The following is an 18,133-nucleotide window of genomic DNA, read 5'->3' as shown; positions in this document are numbered from 1 at the left end:
TTCATGTAGGCGTGAACAAAGTGTAAAAATAACTGGGAAAAACAAGCTCACACTTCAGTCTCTGCCCGAGCAAGATGAACAAGGCATCTGCGGATCACAATCAATAAGCACATGGACCTTAATGCCCAATGGAGCCCAAGCCTCATCAAACAGTTTGGGGTTCCCACGTGAATTGAATTGGATTTTTTCTAGTTTCAGAGAGCACAACACATCCCTCACCCAATATTTATAAGATGGGGGAGCTGCCATCTTCCAGTTCTGTAGTATTAGCCGTCTAGCTAAAAGAGTTGTATAAGCAACAGTGTCCGACTGGATTCTTGATAGGGGGGTACCCATGGGCAGTACTCCAAAAAGGGCTGTAAGGGGAGACGGATCTATAACAGTGTCATATATATCAGAGAAACATTTAAATATTAATTCCCAGAAACCTGACAGTTTATGACAGCCCCAAAACATATGCAACAGTGTGGCTGGTTCCACTTTACATCTGACACAGGTAGGATCAAAATCAGAGAATATTCTTCCAAGTTTGGCCCCCGACCAGTGGACACGGTGAACCATCTTGAATTGAATGAGGCTGTGTCTAGTGCTAAAAGAGGACGAGTGCACCCTGTGCAGCACAGATTCCCAGGCGTCTTCCCCAAGTTCCTCCCCCAAATCCTTTTCCCATCGAGTCTTTAAAGGCACCAAAGAAGGGTTCTGTAAGTCATGAATGATTGCATATACATCTGAAATTGCGCCCCTAGGAAGCTTGTTCAGCTCCAAGATGCTCTCTATAGCTGTATTCGCAGGCCTATTGGGAAATCCAGGTGTGTTAGCCCTGACAAAGTTTCTAGTCTGGAGATAGCGGAAAAAGTGGGATTGGGGGAGATTGAACTTTTCCTGCAGCTGAGAAAAAGAGGCAAATGTATCATCAAAGAATAATTGGGCTAGCGAGGAGAGGCCTAGTGAGTGCCAAATGCCAAAAGCCCCATCATTCAAAGATGGAGGAAATAAAATGTTCTGATTGATTGGGCCTGATAGAGAAAAGCCTCGGAGGTTAAAGGCTAAACGGAACTGATTCCAAATTTTAAGAGACTGCTTTACAATTGGGTTGACACACCTTTTGCCTAGGGACACTGGGAGAGAGGATCACAGCACAGAGGAAAGTGCTGCAGGTTTACACGATTCAGACTCCATTTGGACCCAGAGTGGTGTAGGGCCAGTAGGATCAGTCTGCAGCCAGTACAGAACGGCTCTGAAATTTGCAGCCCAGTAGTATGTCTGAAAATTTGGTAGAGCTAAACCCCCCAATGACCTAGGCTTCTGTAAATGTTTTCTACCAATCCATGGTACCTTGCCATCCCAAATAAAATGCATGAATGTTTGATCCAGTGAAATAAAAAAAGATTTTGGAATAAAAATGGGTAAACATTGAAATAAATATAAAAATTTGGGCAACACATTCATTTTAATGACATTAATCCTTCCGATAAGAGAAAGGGGTAGCGAATTCCAAAAAGTAAAAGATTGTTTCAATCTGTCTGCTAGAGCAACAAAGTTTTCCTGAAACAAATTTGAATATTTCCTTGTCACTTTTACTCCCAAGTAAGTGAATTGATCCTGGACAATCCTAAACTGAGAACTTGTAAAAGAGCACTTTAGAGCAGCCTTGTTTACCGGAAAAAGCTCACTCTTGCCTAGATTCAGCTTGTACCCTGAGATTGATCCAAACTTTTTAAGAACAGATAGGGCACGTGGCAATGAGGTATCGGGGTTGGAGATAAACAAAAGGAGGTCGTCAGCATATAGCGAGACTTTCTGCTCCCAGTCCGCCCTGATTATGCCTTGAATGGCATCATTAGAGCGTAGTGCAATGGCGAGAGGCTCGATTGCCAAAGCAAACAACAAGGGGGAGAGTGGGCAACCCTGTCTGGATCCGCGGTGCAAGGGAAAATAGTCAGAGGACAAGTTATTAGTCCGTACCGAAGCCATGGGGGAAAAATAAAGAATCTTTATCCACGCAATGAATTTGGGGCCAAAGCCAAATCTATAAAGGGCAGCTGTTAGGTAATCCCACTCAACGCGGTCAAACGCTTTTTCGGCATCAAGTGAGACCACCACCTCCGGGTCCTCCGACGCTGGGGAGTACAGTATATTCATAAGGTGCCTAATATTGAAAAATAAATGCCTATTTCTCACAAAGCCAGTCTGGTCAGATTGTATTACTTGGTGCAGCAAGCCTTCCATACGGATGGCTAAAAGCTTAGCTAGGATTTTGTAATCACAGTTTAAAAGCGAGATTGGGCGATAGGATCCACATTCCAGGGGGTCTTTGTTTTTCTTTAGTAGTAATGAAATTGAAGCCTGATAAAGACTAGGCGGTAGCTTTGAAGTATTGAGGCACTCTGCAAATAGTCGAGACAAGAATGGACAAAGCAGACCAGAAAACGTCCTGTAAAATTCGGTTGGAAAACCGTCCGGACCCGGTGATTTACCACTTTTCATTGCGAACACTGCTGTTGCAATCTCCTCAAGCGTAAATTCTTCTTCGAGATAGTCATGGGAGTCTGTATCAATTGAAGGCATATTCAAGCCATTAAAGAAGGAGTCAATCAGCAAGGGGTCTTGAGGGGATTCAGAGGTGGATAGCGCAGAGTAAAATTGTTTAAATTGATCATTGATCTCTTTATGTATAACTGTGGTGGCACCAGACGGGGTCCTTATTTGTGGGATTAAACGTGAGGCCTCAGATTTACGGATCTGATGCGCAAGGAGTTTACTGGCCTTGACGCCTTGTTCATAGACTTTGTATCGAGCTTGCAAGAGTAACTGTTCAGCTTGCCTGATAGAAAGCTCATCAAATTCAGATTTGAGTAGTTGGCGCTCTTTATGCAGATCAGAGGAAGGATCCGTAGCATACTTCTCATCCAGTGTGGCTATGGACTCGCTCAGGTACCGGAGTCGCTGGGAGCAAACTGTTTTGGTTGGCTGTATAAGAAATAATTTGGCCACGTAGGTATGCTTTGAGACTCCCATATGGTAGAGCAGGACATACCTGGTGTTGAATTAGTTTCTAGGAATAAGGTGATTTCAGAAGAGATGAAATTGACAAACTCTTTATCTGAGAGTAAAATGGGGTTGAGACGCCATTGATAACACATAGGAGGTCGCTGGGGAAACTCTAGTTTAAGCACTAATGGTGAATGGTCAGAGATAACAATACTCTCGTAAGTACACTGCCGAAGGTTAGGCAGAAGTTTTTTGTCCAAAAAGAAGTAATCAATCCGGGAGTATGTTTGATGAACATGAGAATAAAAGGAATATTGTCTATCTGTAGGATGTAGGAAACGCCAGGCCTCAAACATAGCATATTTCTGAAGAAAGGATGAATAAGTAGGGCACATTTAGATGGGCCTGTATTTGTTTGTGAGGACTTGTCAAGAACTGGGGATATTTTACAGTTGAAATCCCCCCCCTAAAATCAACAAATGAAAATCTAAATTGGGAATAGTAGACAGAAAGGAAGAAATGAAACTTGTGTCATCCCAATTGGGAGCATAAACACTAGCCAAAACAAGAGGGGTAGAAAACATTTCACCGGTTACTATGACGTATTGTCCCTTAGGATCAGCAATAACCTCAGAAGCTACAAAGGGAGTAGCTTTATCAACCAGAATAGCAGCACCTCTTGATTTACTATGAAAGTTTGAGTGGAACACTTGACCAACCCAGTCCTTACGCATCCTAAAATGCTCACCAGTCCTCAAGTGAGTCTCTTGTAGAAATGCAATATTTGCATTCAAACCCTTTAAGTGTGTCAACACCCTCTTACACTTCACCGGGTTGTTAACCCCTTTGGTATTCCAAGAAATGTACTTGATCGTATTATTTCGGCGCCTCTGGGCATTCCCGTTATTCAACCCTGTCATTAGAGCATAGAATGGAAAAGCAATGAGCGCCCAAAACCCCCAGAATAACTTGTCTCAGAGTAATAATGTACGGTGGTAAATGTTTGGAAAAAGTACAGAAAAGAAAACAGATAAAAAAACTAAAAAGACAGAATGACAACATTAGAACTGAACAATTCAACCTGCCCCCCCACCCCCTCCCCCCATCCCAGACAATAACTCCCCAAACGAGGTACAAGCCTAAATAGAACATGTTCTCTTCGCACAGTATGTCTGTGAGAGTGCGGTCTTAAACCAAAACCCACAGTCCCGCTCTTTTAAAGTCGCGTTTTGTTAGTGGATCAAGCAGCAAAAAGAAAGATTTGTATGTATTTTTTCAAATAAAAAAAAGGCGAATCCCTTGTGCAAACGGAATGACAAAAGCACCACTTGTAGATGTATATAATTGTATTCCCAGTCTTATAACAGGCATTGAGAGGGAAAATAAATAAAATGTATAAAGGCTCTCAGCCAAAAATCTAATTTGAAGTAAGGAAATCGTAGTAAGATATTCAAAAATAATAGTAATTATAATAGTAGTCTAGTTAAAGCTGAGACAGCTTACAACCAATACCAAAAAACTATGTGTGCGTAACGTTGAACGTTTGCTGGGCATAAATGACACTCAAAACCTTTAAAATTAAAGTGAGGCCCCAAAAACCGCGTAGCCTCGGGAGACATTTACTGTTAACTGGGTCAATGCAAACGGGTGCAGTAAACAAATAACCAAAAATATTTTGAGTCACCGAGACAATGTGTAAACAAACTAAATAGGTGAGCGAGATAAGGCACGCACACTAGACGATCAAAACATTAGATCACCTCAAATAAGCCTGAATAGTTTCACCAACTATACAAGACTAGCCTGTTATGTCTAAGGATAATTGTACCACAAGTGGGTTACTTACTATCCACAGTACGCAAGCAACAGTTGCTGAACTGTGAGCATATTCAAGACTTCTTGATGTGACGTTGAATGTGAGCCATAGCCTCATCCGGAGATTCAAATGTGTAGTCTTTACCCTCGTGAGATATCCATAAACGGGCCTGGAATCGCAGTCCATACTTCACACTTGGATGGTCCCGAAGTACTCGTTTGTCCTGTCCGAAAGCTGCACGCTGCCTGGAAACAGTGGGGGCGTAGTCCTGGTAGATGGAGAAGCTCTGTCCTTGAAAGCTCAGAGTGGTATTGCGGGCTCGTCGGAGGATCTTCATCTTCTCATGAAAAAAGTGCACTCGAAGAATTATGTCACAGGGCCTCTCCCCATCCCGGGGCTTTGGGTGCAGCGACCAGTGGGCTCGATCAATCAGGGGAGTTTCATCTAAGGCAAGAACATCCTTCAGCAGCCCTGAAACGAAATCCGTGGCGCGATGCATTTCGGCGGACTCTGGGACCGATACAAGTCTCAGATTATTGCGGCGAGAGAATCCCTCTAGACTCAGGCAGCTCTCCTTCACCTTTTTCAAATCCGCAGCTAGGCGTTTAACTTCAGCCTCCAGGGATATAGTTAAATCGGAGACATTAGTAGCTGAGGCCTCCAGTGCCGCAATTGTTGTAGTGTGTGACGCAGTTGTTGTTTTGAGTATTGTGATTGCTGGTACAGTCTCGTTCCGCAAGATGGTTAAATCTGCTTTTAAAGTATCAGAAACCTGTATTCGGGTAGCAACCACCCATGTTTTCATTTCAACTCTATCAGAGCGTAGTAGTTTGTAGTTTGATGGCCTCGAATGTTCATTTCAGCGCCGGCAGGCTAAGAGAGAGAGTGGTGCTAACAGTGGGTATTCAGGAACAGGAGAGAGTGGTGCTAACAGTGGGTGTCCAGGTACAGGAGCGAGTGGTGCTAACAGTGGGTATTCAGGTACAGGAGAGTCGTGCTAACAGTGGGTGTTCAGGTACAGGAGAGAGTGGTGCTAACAGTGGGTGTCCAGGTACAGGAGAGAGTGGTGCTAACAGTGGGTGTTCAGGTACAGGAGAGAGTGGTGCTAACAGTGGGTGTCCAGGTACAGGAGAGAGTGGTGCTAACAGTGGGTGTTCAGGTACAGGAGAGAGTGGTGCTAAGAGTGGGTATTCAGGTACAGGAGAGAGTGGTGCTAACAGTGGGTGTCCTGGTACAGGAGAGAGTGGTGCTAACAGTGGGTGTTCAGGTACAGGAGAGAGTGGTGCTAACAGTGGGTGTTCAGATACAGGAGAGAGTTGTGCAACAGTGGGTGTTCAGGAACAGGAGAGAGTGGGTGTCCAGGTACAGGAGAGAGTGCTAACAGGAGGGAGTGGTGCTAACAGTGGGTGTTCAGGTGTTCAGGTACAGGAGAGAGTGGTGCTAAGAGTGGGTATTCAGGTACAGGAGAGAGTGGTGCTAACAGTGGGTGTCCTGGTACAGGAGAGAGTGGTGCTAACAGTGGGTATTCAGGTACAGGAGAGAGTGGTGCTAACAGTGGGTGTTCAGGTACAGGAGAGAGTGGTGCTAACAGTGGGTGTTCAGATACAGGAGAGAGTTGTGCTAACAGTGGGTGTTCAGGAACAGGAGAGAGTGGTGCTAACAGTGGGTGTCCAGGTACAGGAGAGAGTGGTGCTAACAGTGGGTATTCAGGAACAGGAGAGAGTGGTGCTAACAGTGGGTGTTCAGGTACAGGAGAGTTTGGTGCTAACAGTGGGTGTCCAGGTACAGGAGAGAGTGGTGCTAACAGTGGGTGTTCAGGTACAGGAGAGAGTGGTGCTAACAGTGGGTATTCAGGTACAGGAGAGTTTGGTGCTAACAGTGGGTGTTCAGGTACAGGAGAGTTTGGTGCTAACAGTGGGTGTTCAGGTACAGGAGAGAGTGGTGCTAACAGTGGGTATTCAGGTACAGGAGAGAGTGGTGCTAACAGTGGGTGTTCAGGTACAGGAGAGAGTGGTGCTAACAGTGGGTGTTCAGGAACAGGAGAGTTTGGTGCTAACAGTGGGTGTTCAGGTACAGGAGAGAGTGGTGCTAACAGTGGGTATTCAGGTACAGGAGAGAGTGGTGCTAACAGTGGGTATTCAGGTACAGGAGATTTTGGTACTGACAGTGGGTATTCAGGTACAGGAGAGTTTGGTGCTAATAGTAGGTATTCAGGTACAGGAGAGAGTGGTGCTAATAGTAGGTATTCAGGTACAGGAGAGAGTGGTGCTAACAGTGGGTATTCAGGTACAGGAGAGTTTGGTGCTAACAGTGGGTGTTCAGGTACAGGAGAGAGTGGTGCTAACAGTGGGTATTCAGGTACAGGAGAGAGTGGTGCTAACAGTGGGTATTCAGGTACAGGAGAGTTTTGTGCTAACAGTGGGTTTTCAGGTACAGGAGAGAGTGGTGCTAACAGTGGGTATTCAGGTACAGGAGAGAGTGGTGCTAACAGTGGGTGTCCAGATACAGGAGAGAGTGGTGCTAACAGTGGGTGTCCAGGTACAGGAGAGAGTGGTGCTAACAGTGGGTATTCAGGTACAGGAGAGAGTGGTGCTAACAGTGGGTGTCCAGGTACAGGAGAGAGTGGTGCTAACAGTGGGTGTCCAGGTACAGGAGAGAGTGGTGCTAACAGTGGGTGTCCAGGTACAGGAGAAAGTGGTGCTAACAGTGGGTATTCAGGTACAGGAGAGAGTGGTGCTAACAGTGGGTATTCAGGTACAGGAGAGAGTGGTGCTAACAGTGGGTATTCAGGTACAGGAGAGAGTGGTGCTAACAGTGGTTGTTCAGGTACAGGAGAGAGTGGTGCTGACAGTTGTTGTTCTATGTGTGTGTCCAGGTACAGGAGAGAGTGGTGCTGACAGTGGTTGTTCTATGTGTGTGTCAGGTACAGGTGGTGCTGACAGGAGTGTGTCCAGGTACAGGAGAGAGTGGTGCTAACAGTGGTTGTTCAGGTACAGGAGAGAGTGGTGCTGACAGTTGTTGTTCTATGTGTGTGTCCAGGTACAGGAGAGAGTGGTGCTGACAGTGGTTGTTCTATGTGTGTGTCCAGGTACAGGAGAGAGTGGTGCTAACAGTGGTTGTTCTATGTGTGTGTTCAGGTACAGGAGAGAGTGGTGCTGACAGTTGTTGTTCTATGTGTGTGTCCAGGTACAGGAGAGAGTGGTGCTAACAGTGGTTGTTCTATGTGTGTGTCCAGGTACAGGAGAGAGTGGGAAGAGTACATTCATCAAGCAGATGAGGATCATCCACGGGGCGGGCTACACAGAGGAGGACAAGAGGGGTTTCATCAGGCTGGTGTACCAGAACATCTTCACCTCCATGCAGTCTATGATCAAAGCCACAGAGAACCTCAAGATCCCCTTCAAATACGAACAGAATCGGGTAGGATGTACTAACACAACCACAAAAAAACAATACCTTCTACACACACAACCAGAATTAGCTTGGTCACAACGCATCCACAGTCTCTCACTCTTCCCTCCTCTCTCTCTCTCTTTCTTTCTGTCTCTGTCTGTTTCTCCCCTCCCTCCCCAGTCTAATGCCATGTTAGTGAAGGAGGTGGACATAGAGAAGATCTGTGGTTTCGACCAGCCCTACATCAGCGCCATCAAGACCCTGTGGGCCGACCCTGGGATACAGGAGGCCTACGACAGACGCAGGGAATACCAGCTATCAGACTCCACTAAATAGTATGTCCTGGTGTGTCTCTGTGTGGAAGAGGTTGTTCGGGTGGGGGAGGGGTGGGTGTGAGCGCACTTGGATGTGTGTGTTGGGGTTAAGGCATTGTGTGTGTGTGTGTGTGTGTGTGTGTGTGTGTGTGTGTGTGTGTGTGTGTGTGTGTGTGTGTGTGTGTGTGTGTGTGTGTGTGTGTGTGTGTGTGTGTGTGTGTGTGTGGTTCACTGCAGTGCCTCTCGACCGGTTGCCCCCACTCCGGAGAGCTGATGGATAGAAATGAGTGCGAGACTGGCACTCACCCACACACCCACACACACACACACACACACACACACCCACACACACACTCACACACACACACACACACACACACACACAGTGCTTTTGGAAAGTATTCAGACCCCTTCACTTTTTTCACGTATAGTTACGTTACAGCCTTATTTTAAAATAAAAATGTACACCTGTATTTGGAGTTTCTCCCCATTCTTTTCTGCAGATCCTCTCAAGCTCTGTCCGGTTGGATGGGGAGCGTTGCTGCACAGATATTTTCAGGTCTCTCCAGAGATGTTCGATCAGGTTCAAGTCCGGGCTCTGGCTGGGCCACTCAAGGACATTGAGATTTGTCCCGAAGCCAATCCTATGTGTCTTTGGGACACTCTTGGCTCTGTGTTTAGGGTTGTTATCCTGTTGGAAGGTGAACCTTTGCCCCAGTCTGAGGTCCTGAGCCCTCTGGAGCAGGTTTTCTTCAAGGATCTCTCTGTACTTTGCTCCGTTCATCTTTCCCTTGGTCCTTACTCGTGTCCTAGTCCCTGCCGCATAAAAACATCCCCACAGCATGATGCTGCCACCACCATGCTTCACTGTATGAATGGTATTGGCCAGGTGATGAGCAGTACCTGGTTTCCTCCAGATGTGAAGCTTGGCATATAGGCCAAAGTGTTCAATCTTGGTTTCATCAGACCAGAGAATCTTGTTTCTCATGGTCTGAGAGTTCTTTAGGTGCCTTTTGACCAACTCCATGCGGGCTGTCATGTGCCTTTTTACTTAGGCGTGGCTTCCGTCTGTCCACTTTACCATACAGGCCTGATTGGTGGAGTGCTGCAGAGATTGGTGTCCTTCTGGAAGGTTCTCCCATCTCCACAGAGGAACTCTTTAGCTCTGTCAGAGTGACCATTGGGTTCTTGGTCACCTCCCTGGTCATCTCCCCCGATTGCTCAGTTTGGCCGGGCGGCCAGCTCTAGGAAGAGTTGGTGGTTCCAAACTTCTTCCATTTAATAACGATGGAGGCCACTGTGTTCTTGGACCTTCAATGCTGCAGACATTTGTTGGTACCCTTCCCCAGATCTGTGCCTCGACACTTTCCTGAGCTCAATTTTGAGTCTCATAGCAAAGGGTCTGAATACTTATGTAAATAAGGTATTTCTGGGTTTTTTTAAAGCCTGTTTTCACTTTGTCATTATGGGGTGTTGTGTGTAGATTGATTGAGGATTTTTTTTATGTAATCCATTTGAGAATAAGGCTGTAACGTAACAAAATGTGGGAAAAATCAATGGGTCTGAATGCACTGCACACACACACACACACACACACACACACACACACACACACACACACACACACACACACACACACACACACACACACACACACACTACAGTTCATACACTCCTCTCTCCACCCCTCACACTCAGCTAATTGAAAGCTAATATTGAACTTACACCATTGCTTTACCTTCTAAAGGTTCTGGAAATAATTATCCAGTACTTATTCTTCAATAAAATGACTACTACACACACATTTACCATTTACACAATCTATTGCTGACATTTAAGTCAAGTCAAACCTTAGAATATAGTGAATCGTGTGTGTGAGCGTAATGTTGATCTTTGATTCATGGTTGATTGCCTGTTAATGTTATGAGAGGACACCATCTCTGCTGACACTGAGCTAATTGGACGTGAGGACCTTGATAAGCTGAAATGGGGGTGTTTGAGTTGGACTGGGATGGAAAACGAACGCCTGCACACCCCAGGACATCTCCAGGACCAGGGCTGAAGAATCGCTCCCAACGCTGCCCCCTGTTCAAAACCCTGTTGTATTACAGCTAATCAGTCTCTTCTGCCCTTCGTGCGTGTGCGTGTGTGTGTGTGTGTTACATGCTGACCACAGTGCTCACGTTGCGAGCATTGCAAAAATAAATGTACACATACAGTCGTGGCCAAAAGTTTTGAGAATGACACAAATATACATTTTCACAAAGTCTGCTGCCTCAGTTTGTATGATGGCAATTTGCATATACTTCAGAATGTTATGAAGAGTGATCAGATGAATTGCAATTAATTGCAAAGTCCCTCTTTGCTATGCAAATGAACTGAATCCCCCAAAAACATTTCCACTGCATTTCAGCCCTGCCACAAAAGGACCAGCTGACATGTCAGTGATTCTCTCGTTAACACAGGTGTGAATGTTGACGAGGACAAGGCTGGAGATCAGGTCATGCTGATTGAGTTTGAATAACAGACTGGAAGCTTCAAAAGGAGGATGGTGCTTGGAATCATTGTTCTTCCTCTGTCAACCATGGTTACCTGCAAGGAAACACGTGCCATCATCATTGCTTTGCACAAAAAGAGCTTCACAGGCAAGGATATTGCTGCCTGTAAGATTGCACCAAAATCAACCATTTATCGGATCATCAAGAACTTCAAGGAGAGTGGTTCAATTGTTGTGAAGGTTTCAGGGCGCCCAAGAGTCACGCAAGCACCAGGACAGTCTCCTAAAGTTGATTCAGCTGTGGGATCGGGGCACCACCAGTACAGAGCTTGCTCAGGAATGGCAGCAGGCAGTTGTGAGTGCATCTGCACGCACAGTAAGGAGAAGACTTTTGGAGGATGGCCTGGTGTCAAGAAGGGCAGCAAAGAAGCCACTTCTCTCCAGGAAAAACATCAGGGACAGACTGATATTCTGCAAAAGGTACAGGGATTGGACTGCTGAGGACTGGGGTAAAGTCATTTTCTCTGAATCCCCTTTCCGATTGTTTGGGGCATCTGGGGAAAAAAGCTTGTCCGGAAAAGACAAGGTGAGCGCTACCATCAGTCCTGTGTCATGCCAACAGTAAAGCATCCTGAGACCATTCATGTGTGGGGTTGCTTCTCAGCCAAGTGAGTGGGCTCACTCACAATTTTGCCTAAGTACACAGCTATGAATAAAGAATGGTTCCAACACATCCTCAGAGAGCAACTTCTCCCAACCATCCAGTGACCGTTTGGTGAAGAACAATGCCTTTTCCAGCATGATGGAGCACCTTGCCATAAGGCAAAAGTGATAACTAAGTGGCTCGGGGAACAAAACATCTGTATTTTGGGTCCATGGCCAGGATACTCCTCAGACCTTAATCCCATTGAGAACTTGTGGTCAATCCTCAAGAGACAGATGGACAAACAAACCCACACATTCTGACAAACTCCAAGCATTAATTATGCAAGAATGGGCTGCCATCAGTCAGGATGTGGCCCAGAAGTTAATTGACAGCAATGCCAGGGCGGATTGCAGAGGTCTTGAAAAAGAAGGGTCAACAACTGCAAATATTGACTCTCTGCATCAACGTCATGTAATTGTCAATAAAAGCCTTTGTGACTTATGAAATGCTTGTACTTATACTTCAGTTTTCCATAGTAACATCTGAAAAAAATATCTAAAGACACTGAAGCAGCAAACTTTGTGGAAATGAATATTTGTGTCATTCTCAAAACTTTTGGCAACGACTGTACATGTTATTCAATGATTGCACCCACACTGCTTGCGGGCGTCAACGAGCGTCAACAAGCATCTGCTTAGCCAGGCGCTAAAATAGAACTTGGTTCTATTTGTGACGCTTGACGCGCTGCAAGACCCGCCTCTCCCAGCTCCTCATTGGTTTTTAGGAGCATATACCCACGTGGGCGATTGAAGGATGAACTGAGGTCCACAGTCCAGTTGGTGGTGGTAATGCACCTTTAAAGTTGGTTTCCAACCGCCATATAAAGTCAAAGGAGAAGAAGAAACTTGAAGGAGGAGAGATTACCAGAATCAAACTCTGTTTACCCTTTTATCTGTGGATTCATTGTTGGAGTAGAGGACCTTGTGCATTTCAGGTCAAATAACAACCCGATGTTTATATAATGCTTATCGACCTGTGCCCAAATTAATATAGTTGGTTCAGAGTTCATTTGATATTTCAACCTGCGTGTCCTGATCGCGTCTGGCGTGGGTGGACAAAATCAACAAGCACATGATGGCGCACAAACGAGCAGTCTGGTCAGCATGTTGGTGTGTATGTGCAGCCATCCAGTTACTTTAGTGATAGACTGTGTGTCTGTGTGTGTCTGCAGTTACCTTAGTGATATAGACCGCGTCACCGCGGAGGGATATGTTCCTACTCAGCAGGATGTGCTTCGTGTCCGGGTCCCCACCACGGGAATCATAGAGTACCCGTTTGACCTGGAGAACTGCATCTTCAGGTACCGTCACGGTACTGCAGCGAGGGACTGCTCCTTCTCTGCCTCTGCTGCTGCCACCGACGTCCTCACTATGTCACTGTCCTGCAACGCACTGACACACACACCCAGGTCCCCACATAGCACCTCTCTGAGACTGGGCCCACTCAGGACAACCCAACTGTTATGCAATCGTTGCAGAACCCCAAACTAGAAATGATGCGAAATAGCATCAAAATGGCTTGTTGTGTTGATGCAAAAATGGCTACAACTAAACTAAAGCCTTTTATTGTGAAGGTAAAGACCTGAAACGGCCGTTCTCAGAATTGCTTTGGGGGTTGAGTGGGTCTGTGTATGGGGCTCGGGGTGGTGGTAGAAGCCTAATATGGACCAACACTACTGCTCTAGACTTGGTACGGTCGCCCAAACCTTCCACACTGGACTGATCCACCTTCTCTGCATTGGTAGGGGGGTGTGGCGGTAATGCTTACTGTCTACCGTGCTTTATATGACTGTGGTCTGTCTCTTTCTATCTCTCTTTTTTTTCTCCCTCGGTTTGTAGCTATCTAACTGATCTGGACCGTATCTCAGACAACAACTATCTGCCCACACAGCAAGATGTTCTGAGGGTGCGAATCCCCACCACCGGCATCATAGAGTACCCCTTCGACTTGTCAAGCATCATTTTCAGGTAGACAATGCTAGCGTGCTAACTTTAGCCTAGCAGACACGTCATAGTCAGGTGGAGTTGCTAACATTAGCCTAGCAAATACATAATTTTCAGGTAGACAATGCTAACGTGCTAACATGAGCCTAGCAAAAGCATCAGTCAGGTGGCGCAACTAACGTCAGCATCCTTTTCAAGTAGAAGAGGCTAAGGTGCTAACATTAGCCTAGCAAATGCATCATTCAGGAAGGGGATGCTAGCATCAGCATCAGTGCCCTTGTGCAGTCATGGTAACCAGTGAATCATCCCTTGGCCCTGCTCCATTACTTCTTAAAATGCATCCTCCTTTTCTCAAAGTAATCATCACCGCTTTGGCATGAGAGCATAGGTGAAAGTTAGAGTCCCACATTAAGCTTTCACCAATCCAGTCATGTCATTAATTAGTGGTTACATTAAATTAAGGAAGGATACATTTATCAGTATTTGGATAGGGCATACCGATGTGTGCGTGTACATCTTGCATGTCATACGCTCTGGTTGTTCCATAACTATCATTGAACTCCTCAATCAGCAGTGGACAGAGCTGTGTTTTATTGTAGGCTTGATCTCCACCATTGATCTCTCTCTCACACACACACCCAACCTCCTCCACTCATACACTCACACACATCCTCGTGAGTCCAAAGTCATACATTCTGGCGCCTGTCTTTTTAAAATGGGTCACCCTCTTTCTCCTCTCCTCCCCTCTGTTCATCCTGGCAGAGGAAAGGAGGTCGTCCTCTCTCTCTCTCCCAGTGAAGGATGTTATTTCGGGCCTGGGGTCCTGCAGGGCTCTGATTGGCTCTTGGTCTCTGTGGACTGCAGTACCCCATGCTACAGCAGGAGGGCGTTTCATCACAAATTAAATCACATACATTCACTTCTGGAAAAACGAAAAGAAAATAACCCCAATCTGTTTAATTCAAAGACAGGACTATGCAAATCTAGGCCTCAAAGACCATAGTACTGCTGGTTGCCGTTTCCCTGGATGTTAAATCATTGATTAAGATCACTGACGTAGAACAAGTCTCACCTGGTCTGAATCAGTTCCTGGTACATAATGTAACTTTATCAGACAGACTAACATTTTACATGACTTACCTTTACTTCTACTTGAAATGTTTAACACAGAAGAACACTTAACAAAACCTAAAAGACAACCTAGGAGGACAGTGGCAAAGAGAAACGGAAGGAAGAAACCTTGACATGCACACACTCTCACACACACTCCAGTCAGAACTCCTCGGAGGACACACTCCTGTCGTTCACCCAGCAAAGGAATCCCGCCATCAGAGGTGCCTTCTGTATCCCTCCATCTTCTTCCCTTTTGTATTCTCATCTGCTCCTCTTTCTCTGTTCCTAGTCCTCTCTCTACCTCCTCTCCCGTTCTCCTCTCTCTGTTCCTAGCCCTCTCTCTACCTCCTCTCCCGTTCTCCTCTTTCTCTGTTCCTAGTCCTCTCTCTACCTCCTCTCCCGTTCTCCTCTTTCTCTGTTCCTAGTCCTCTCTCTACCTCCTCTCCCGTTCTCCTCTTTCTCTGTTCCTAGTCCTCTCTCTACCTCCTCTCCCGTTCTCCTCTCTCTGTTCTGTTCCTAGTCCTCTCTCTACCTCCTCTCCCTTTCTCCTCCTCTTCTCTGTTCCTAGTCCTCTCTACTCTCTCCCGTTCTCCTAGTCCTCTCTCTACCTCCTCTCCCGTTCTCCTCTCTCTCTGTTCCTAGTCCTCTCTCTACCTCCTCTCCTCCTTCTCCTCTTTTCTCTGTTCCTAGTCCTCTCTCTACCTCCTCTCCCCTTCTCCTCTCTCTGTTCCTAGTCCTCTCTCTACCTCCTCTCCCCTCTCTCGTTCTCCTCTTTCCTCTCCCATTCTGTTCCTAGTCCTCTCTCTACCTCCTCTACCCTAGTCCTCTCTCTACCTCCTCTCCCTCTGTTCTCCTCTCTTCTCTGTTCCTAGTCCTCTCTCTACCTCCTCTCCTGTTCCTAGTCCTCTCCTCTCTCTGTTCCTAGTCCTCTCTCTACCTCCTCTCCCGTTCTCCTCTTTCTCTGTTCCTAGTCCTCTCTCTACCTCCTCTCCCGTTCTCCTCTTTCTCTGTTCCTAGTCCTCTCTCTACCTAGTCCTCTCTCTACCTCCTCTCCCGTTCTCTCCTCTTTCTCTGTTCCTAGTCCTCTCTCTACCTCCTCTCCCGTTCTCCTCTTTCTCTGTTCCTAGTCCTCTCTCTACCTCCTCTCCCGTTCTCCTCTTTCTCTGTTCCTAGTCCTCTCTCTACCTCCTCTCCCGTTCTCCTCTTTCTCTGTTCCTAGTCCTCTCTCTACCTCCTCTCCCGTTCTCCTCTTTCTCTGTTCCTAGTCCTCTCTCTACCTCCTCTCCCGTTCTCCTCTTTCTCTGTTCCTAGTCCTCTCTCTACCTCCTCTCCTGTTCTCCTCTCTCTGTTCCTAGCCCTCTCTCTACCTCCTCTTCCGTTCTCCTCTTTCTCTGTTCCTAGTCCTCTCTCTACCTCCTCTCCCGTTCTCCCCTTTCTCTGTTCCTAGTCCTCTCTCTACCTCCTCCTCTTTCTCTGTTCCTAGTCTCTCCTCTTTCTCTGTTCCTAGTCCTCTCTCTACCTCCTCTCCCTCTTTCTCTGTTCTCCTCTTTCTCTGTTCCTAGTCCTCTCTCCTCCTCTCCCGTTCCTCCTCTGTTCCTGTCCTCTCCTCCTCTCTCTGTTCCTCTGTTCCTAGTCCTCTCTCTCTCTACCTCCTCTTCCTGTTCCTAGTTCTCCTCTTTCTCTGTTCCTAGTCCTCTCTCTACCTCCTCTCCCGTTCTCCTCTTTCTCTGTTCCTAGTCCTCTCTCTACCTCCTCTCTCGCTCTCTTTCTCTGTTCCTAGTCCTCTCTCTACCTCCTCTCTCGCTCTCTTTCTCTGTTCCTAGTCCTCTCTCTACCTCCTCTCTCGCTCTCTTTCTCTGTTCCTAGTCCTCTCTCTACCTCCTCTCTCGCTCTCTTCTTTCTCTGTTCCTAGTCCTCTCTCTACCTCCTCTCCCGTTCTCCTCTTTCTCTGTTCCTAGTCCTCTCTCTACCTCCTCTCTCGCTCTCTTTCTCTGTTCCTAGTCCTCTCTCTACCTCCTCTCTCGCTCTCTTCTTTCTCTGTTCCTAGTCCTCTCTCTACCTCCTCTCCCTCGTTCTCCTCTTTCTCTGTTCCTAGTCCTCTCTCTACCTCCTCTCTCGCTCTCTTTCTCTGTTCCTAGTCCTCTCTCTACCTCCTCTCCCGTTCTCCTCTTTCTCTGTTCCTAGTCCTCTCTCTACCTCTTCTCTCGTTCTCTTTTTTTTGTCTCACCTCCACCAGGGTTGCACAATTGCGCTTGGCTAATGCTTCAGGAATACAGACACACACTAGGGAATGGTGGGAGAGCTGGTTTGCTTTTTTTGCCCTCCCTTCTTGCCACTGAGTGGACTAGGTAGAATTTTCCTCCACCCACTGATCCAGGATCTGATATACCTTCATCCCCCTTATGGTTAATGTTTGGAATTGTGGTACGGTTATCTGATCCTAGATCTGAGGTTAGGGGCAACTTGTGAATGGTGATGGGCACCGCTCACTCTTTACTGATGATCCATTCACTGGGTAACACTTTATGCATAGATAAGGTTATAAACTGCCTATAACATAGGCCTACATAAACTAAATGATGTAATGATAATAAGCAGTTTAAAGTCAGATCTTCAAGAAGTAAAGTGTTACCTACATTTGTTTCCACACTGTGTTACATACAGTACCAGTCAAAAGTTTGGACACAATCATGTAGTAACCAAATCAAAATATATTAGAAGTAGCCACCCTTTTGCTTTGATGACAGCTTTGCAAACTCTAGGCATTCTCTCAACCAGCTTCATGAGGAATGCTTTTCCAAACGTCTTGGACTTCCCACATATGCTGAGCACTTGTTGGCTGCTTTTTCTTCACTCTGCGATCCAACTCATCCCCCGAGTGATTGTGGACGCCAGGTCATCTGATGCAGCACTCCATCACACTCCTTTGTCAAATAGACTTAGACAGCCTAGAGGTGTGTTTTGGGTCATTTCCTGTTGAAAACCAAATGATAGTCCCACTAAACCCAAACAAGATGGGATGGTGTATTGATGCAGAATGGTGTGGTAGCCATGCTGGCTAAATGTGCCTTGAATTGTAAATAAATCACTGACAGTGTCACCAGCAAAGCAACCCCACACCACACTGGTTGAGAGAATGCCAAGAGTGTGCAAAGCTGTCATCAAGGCAAAGGGAGGCTTCATTGAAGAATCTCAAATATAAAATATATTTTGATTTGTTTAACACTTTTTTGGTTACTACATGATTCCATATGTGTTATTTCATAGTGTTGATGTCTTCACTATTATTCTACAATGTATAAAGTCCAAATAGAGAAAACCCTGGAATGAGTAGGTGTGTCCAAACCTTTGACTGGTACT

At 46.2% G+C, this 18,133-nt stretch overlaps 1 protein-coding gene and 1 long non-coding RNA gene across 48 annotated transcripts in view; one reads left to right on the top strand and one right to left on the bottom strand.

Moving 5' to 3' along the window:
• Nucleotides 1–15,055, top strand: part of LOC127916701 (guanine nucleotide-binding protein subunit alpha-11-like) — a 37,589-nt gene extending 22,534 nt beyond the window's left edge. Inside the window, exons 2-4 of one of the 2 annotated variants that reach the window (XM_052499373.1) lie at nt 8,043–8,227; nt 8,381–8,535; nt 13,556–15,055. In XM_052499373.1, the coding sequence (XP_052355333.1) occupies nt 8,043–8,227; nt 8,381–8,535; nt 13,556–13,688 (473 nt within the window). In that variant the 3' untranslated portion in view covers nt 13,689–15,055. Of the gene's footprint in view, nt 1–8,042; nt 8,228–8,380; nt 8,536–12,888; nt 13,533–13,555 lie in introns of those variants that run through there. The other variant, XM_052499372.1, reaches the window with a different exon arrangement.
• LOC127916702 (uncharacterized) lies at nt 14,937–17,103 on the bottom strand. 46 transcript variants are annotated; one of them, XR_008095583.1, is made up of 7 exons: nt 16,924–17,103; nt 16,787–16,832; nt 16,652–16,743; nt 16,477–16,522; nt 15,867–16,232; nt 15,711–15,802; nt 15,055–15,256 (listed from the first exon to the last, which is right to left on the bottom strand). It is a non-coding gene; the product is annotated as an uncharacterized LOC127916702 (long non-coding RNA). The 46 variants fall into 46 exon arrangements; XR_008095590.1 differs by having other exon boundaries at nt 16,477–16,565; nt 16,652–16,697; XR_008095560.1 differs by lacking the exons at nt 16,477–16,522; nt 16,787–16,832 and having other exon boundaries at nt 14,937–15,074; nt 15,119–15,256; nt 16,652–16,786; nt 16,881–17,103.
• Between the last annotated feature and the right edge of the window lie 1,030 nt (nt 17,104–18,133).

Source organism: Oncorhynchus keta, chromosome 37 (assembly GCF_023373465.1).
Source record: "Oncorhynchus keta strain PuntledgeMale-10-30-2019 chromosome 37, Oket_V2, whole genome shotgun sequence".
In the NCBI taxonomy this organism is placed as follows: domain Eukaryota; kingdom Metazoa; phylum Chordata; class Actinopteri; order Salmoniformes; family Salmonidae; genus Oncorhynchus; species Oncorhynchus keta.
Note: the sequence above shows the minus strand (reverse complement) of the source record. Positions and strands in the feature narration are given on the sequence as shown.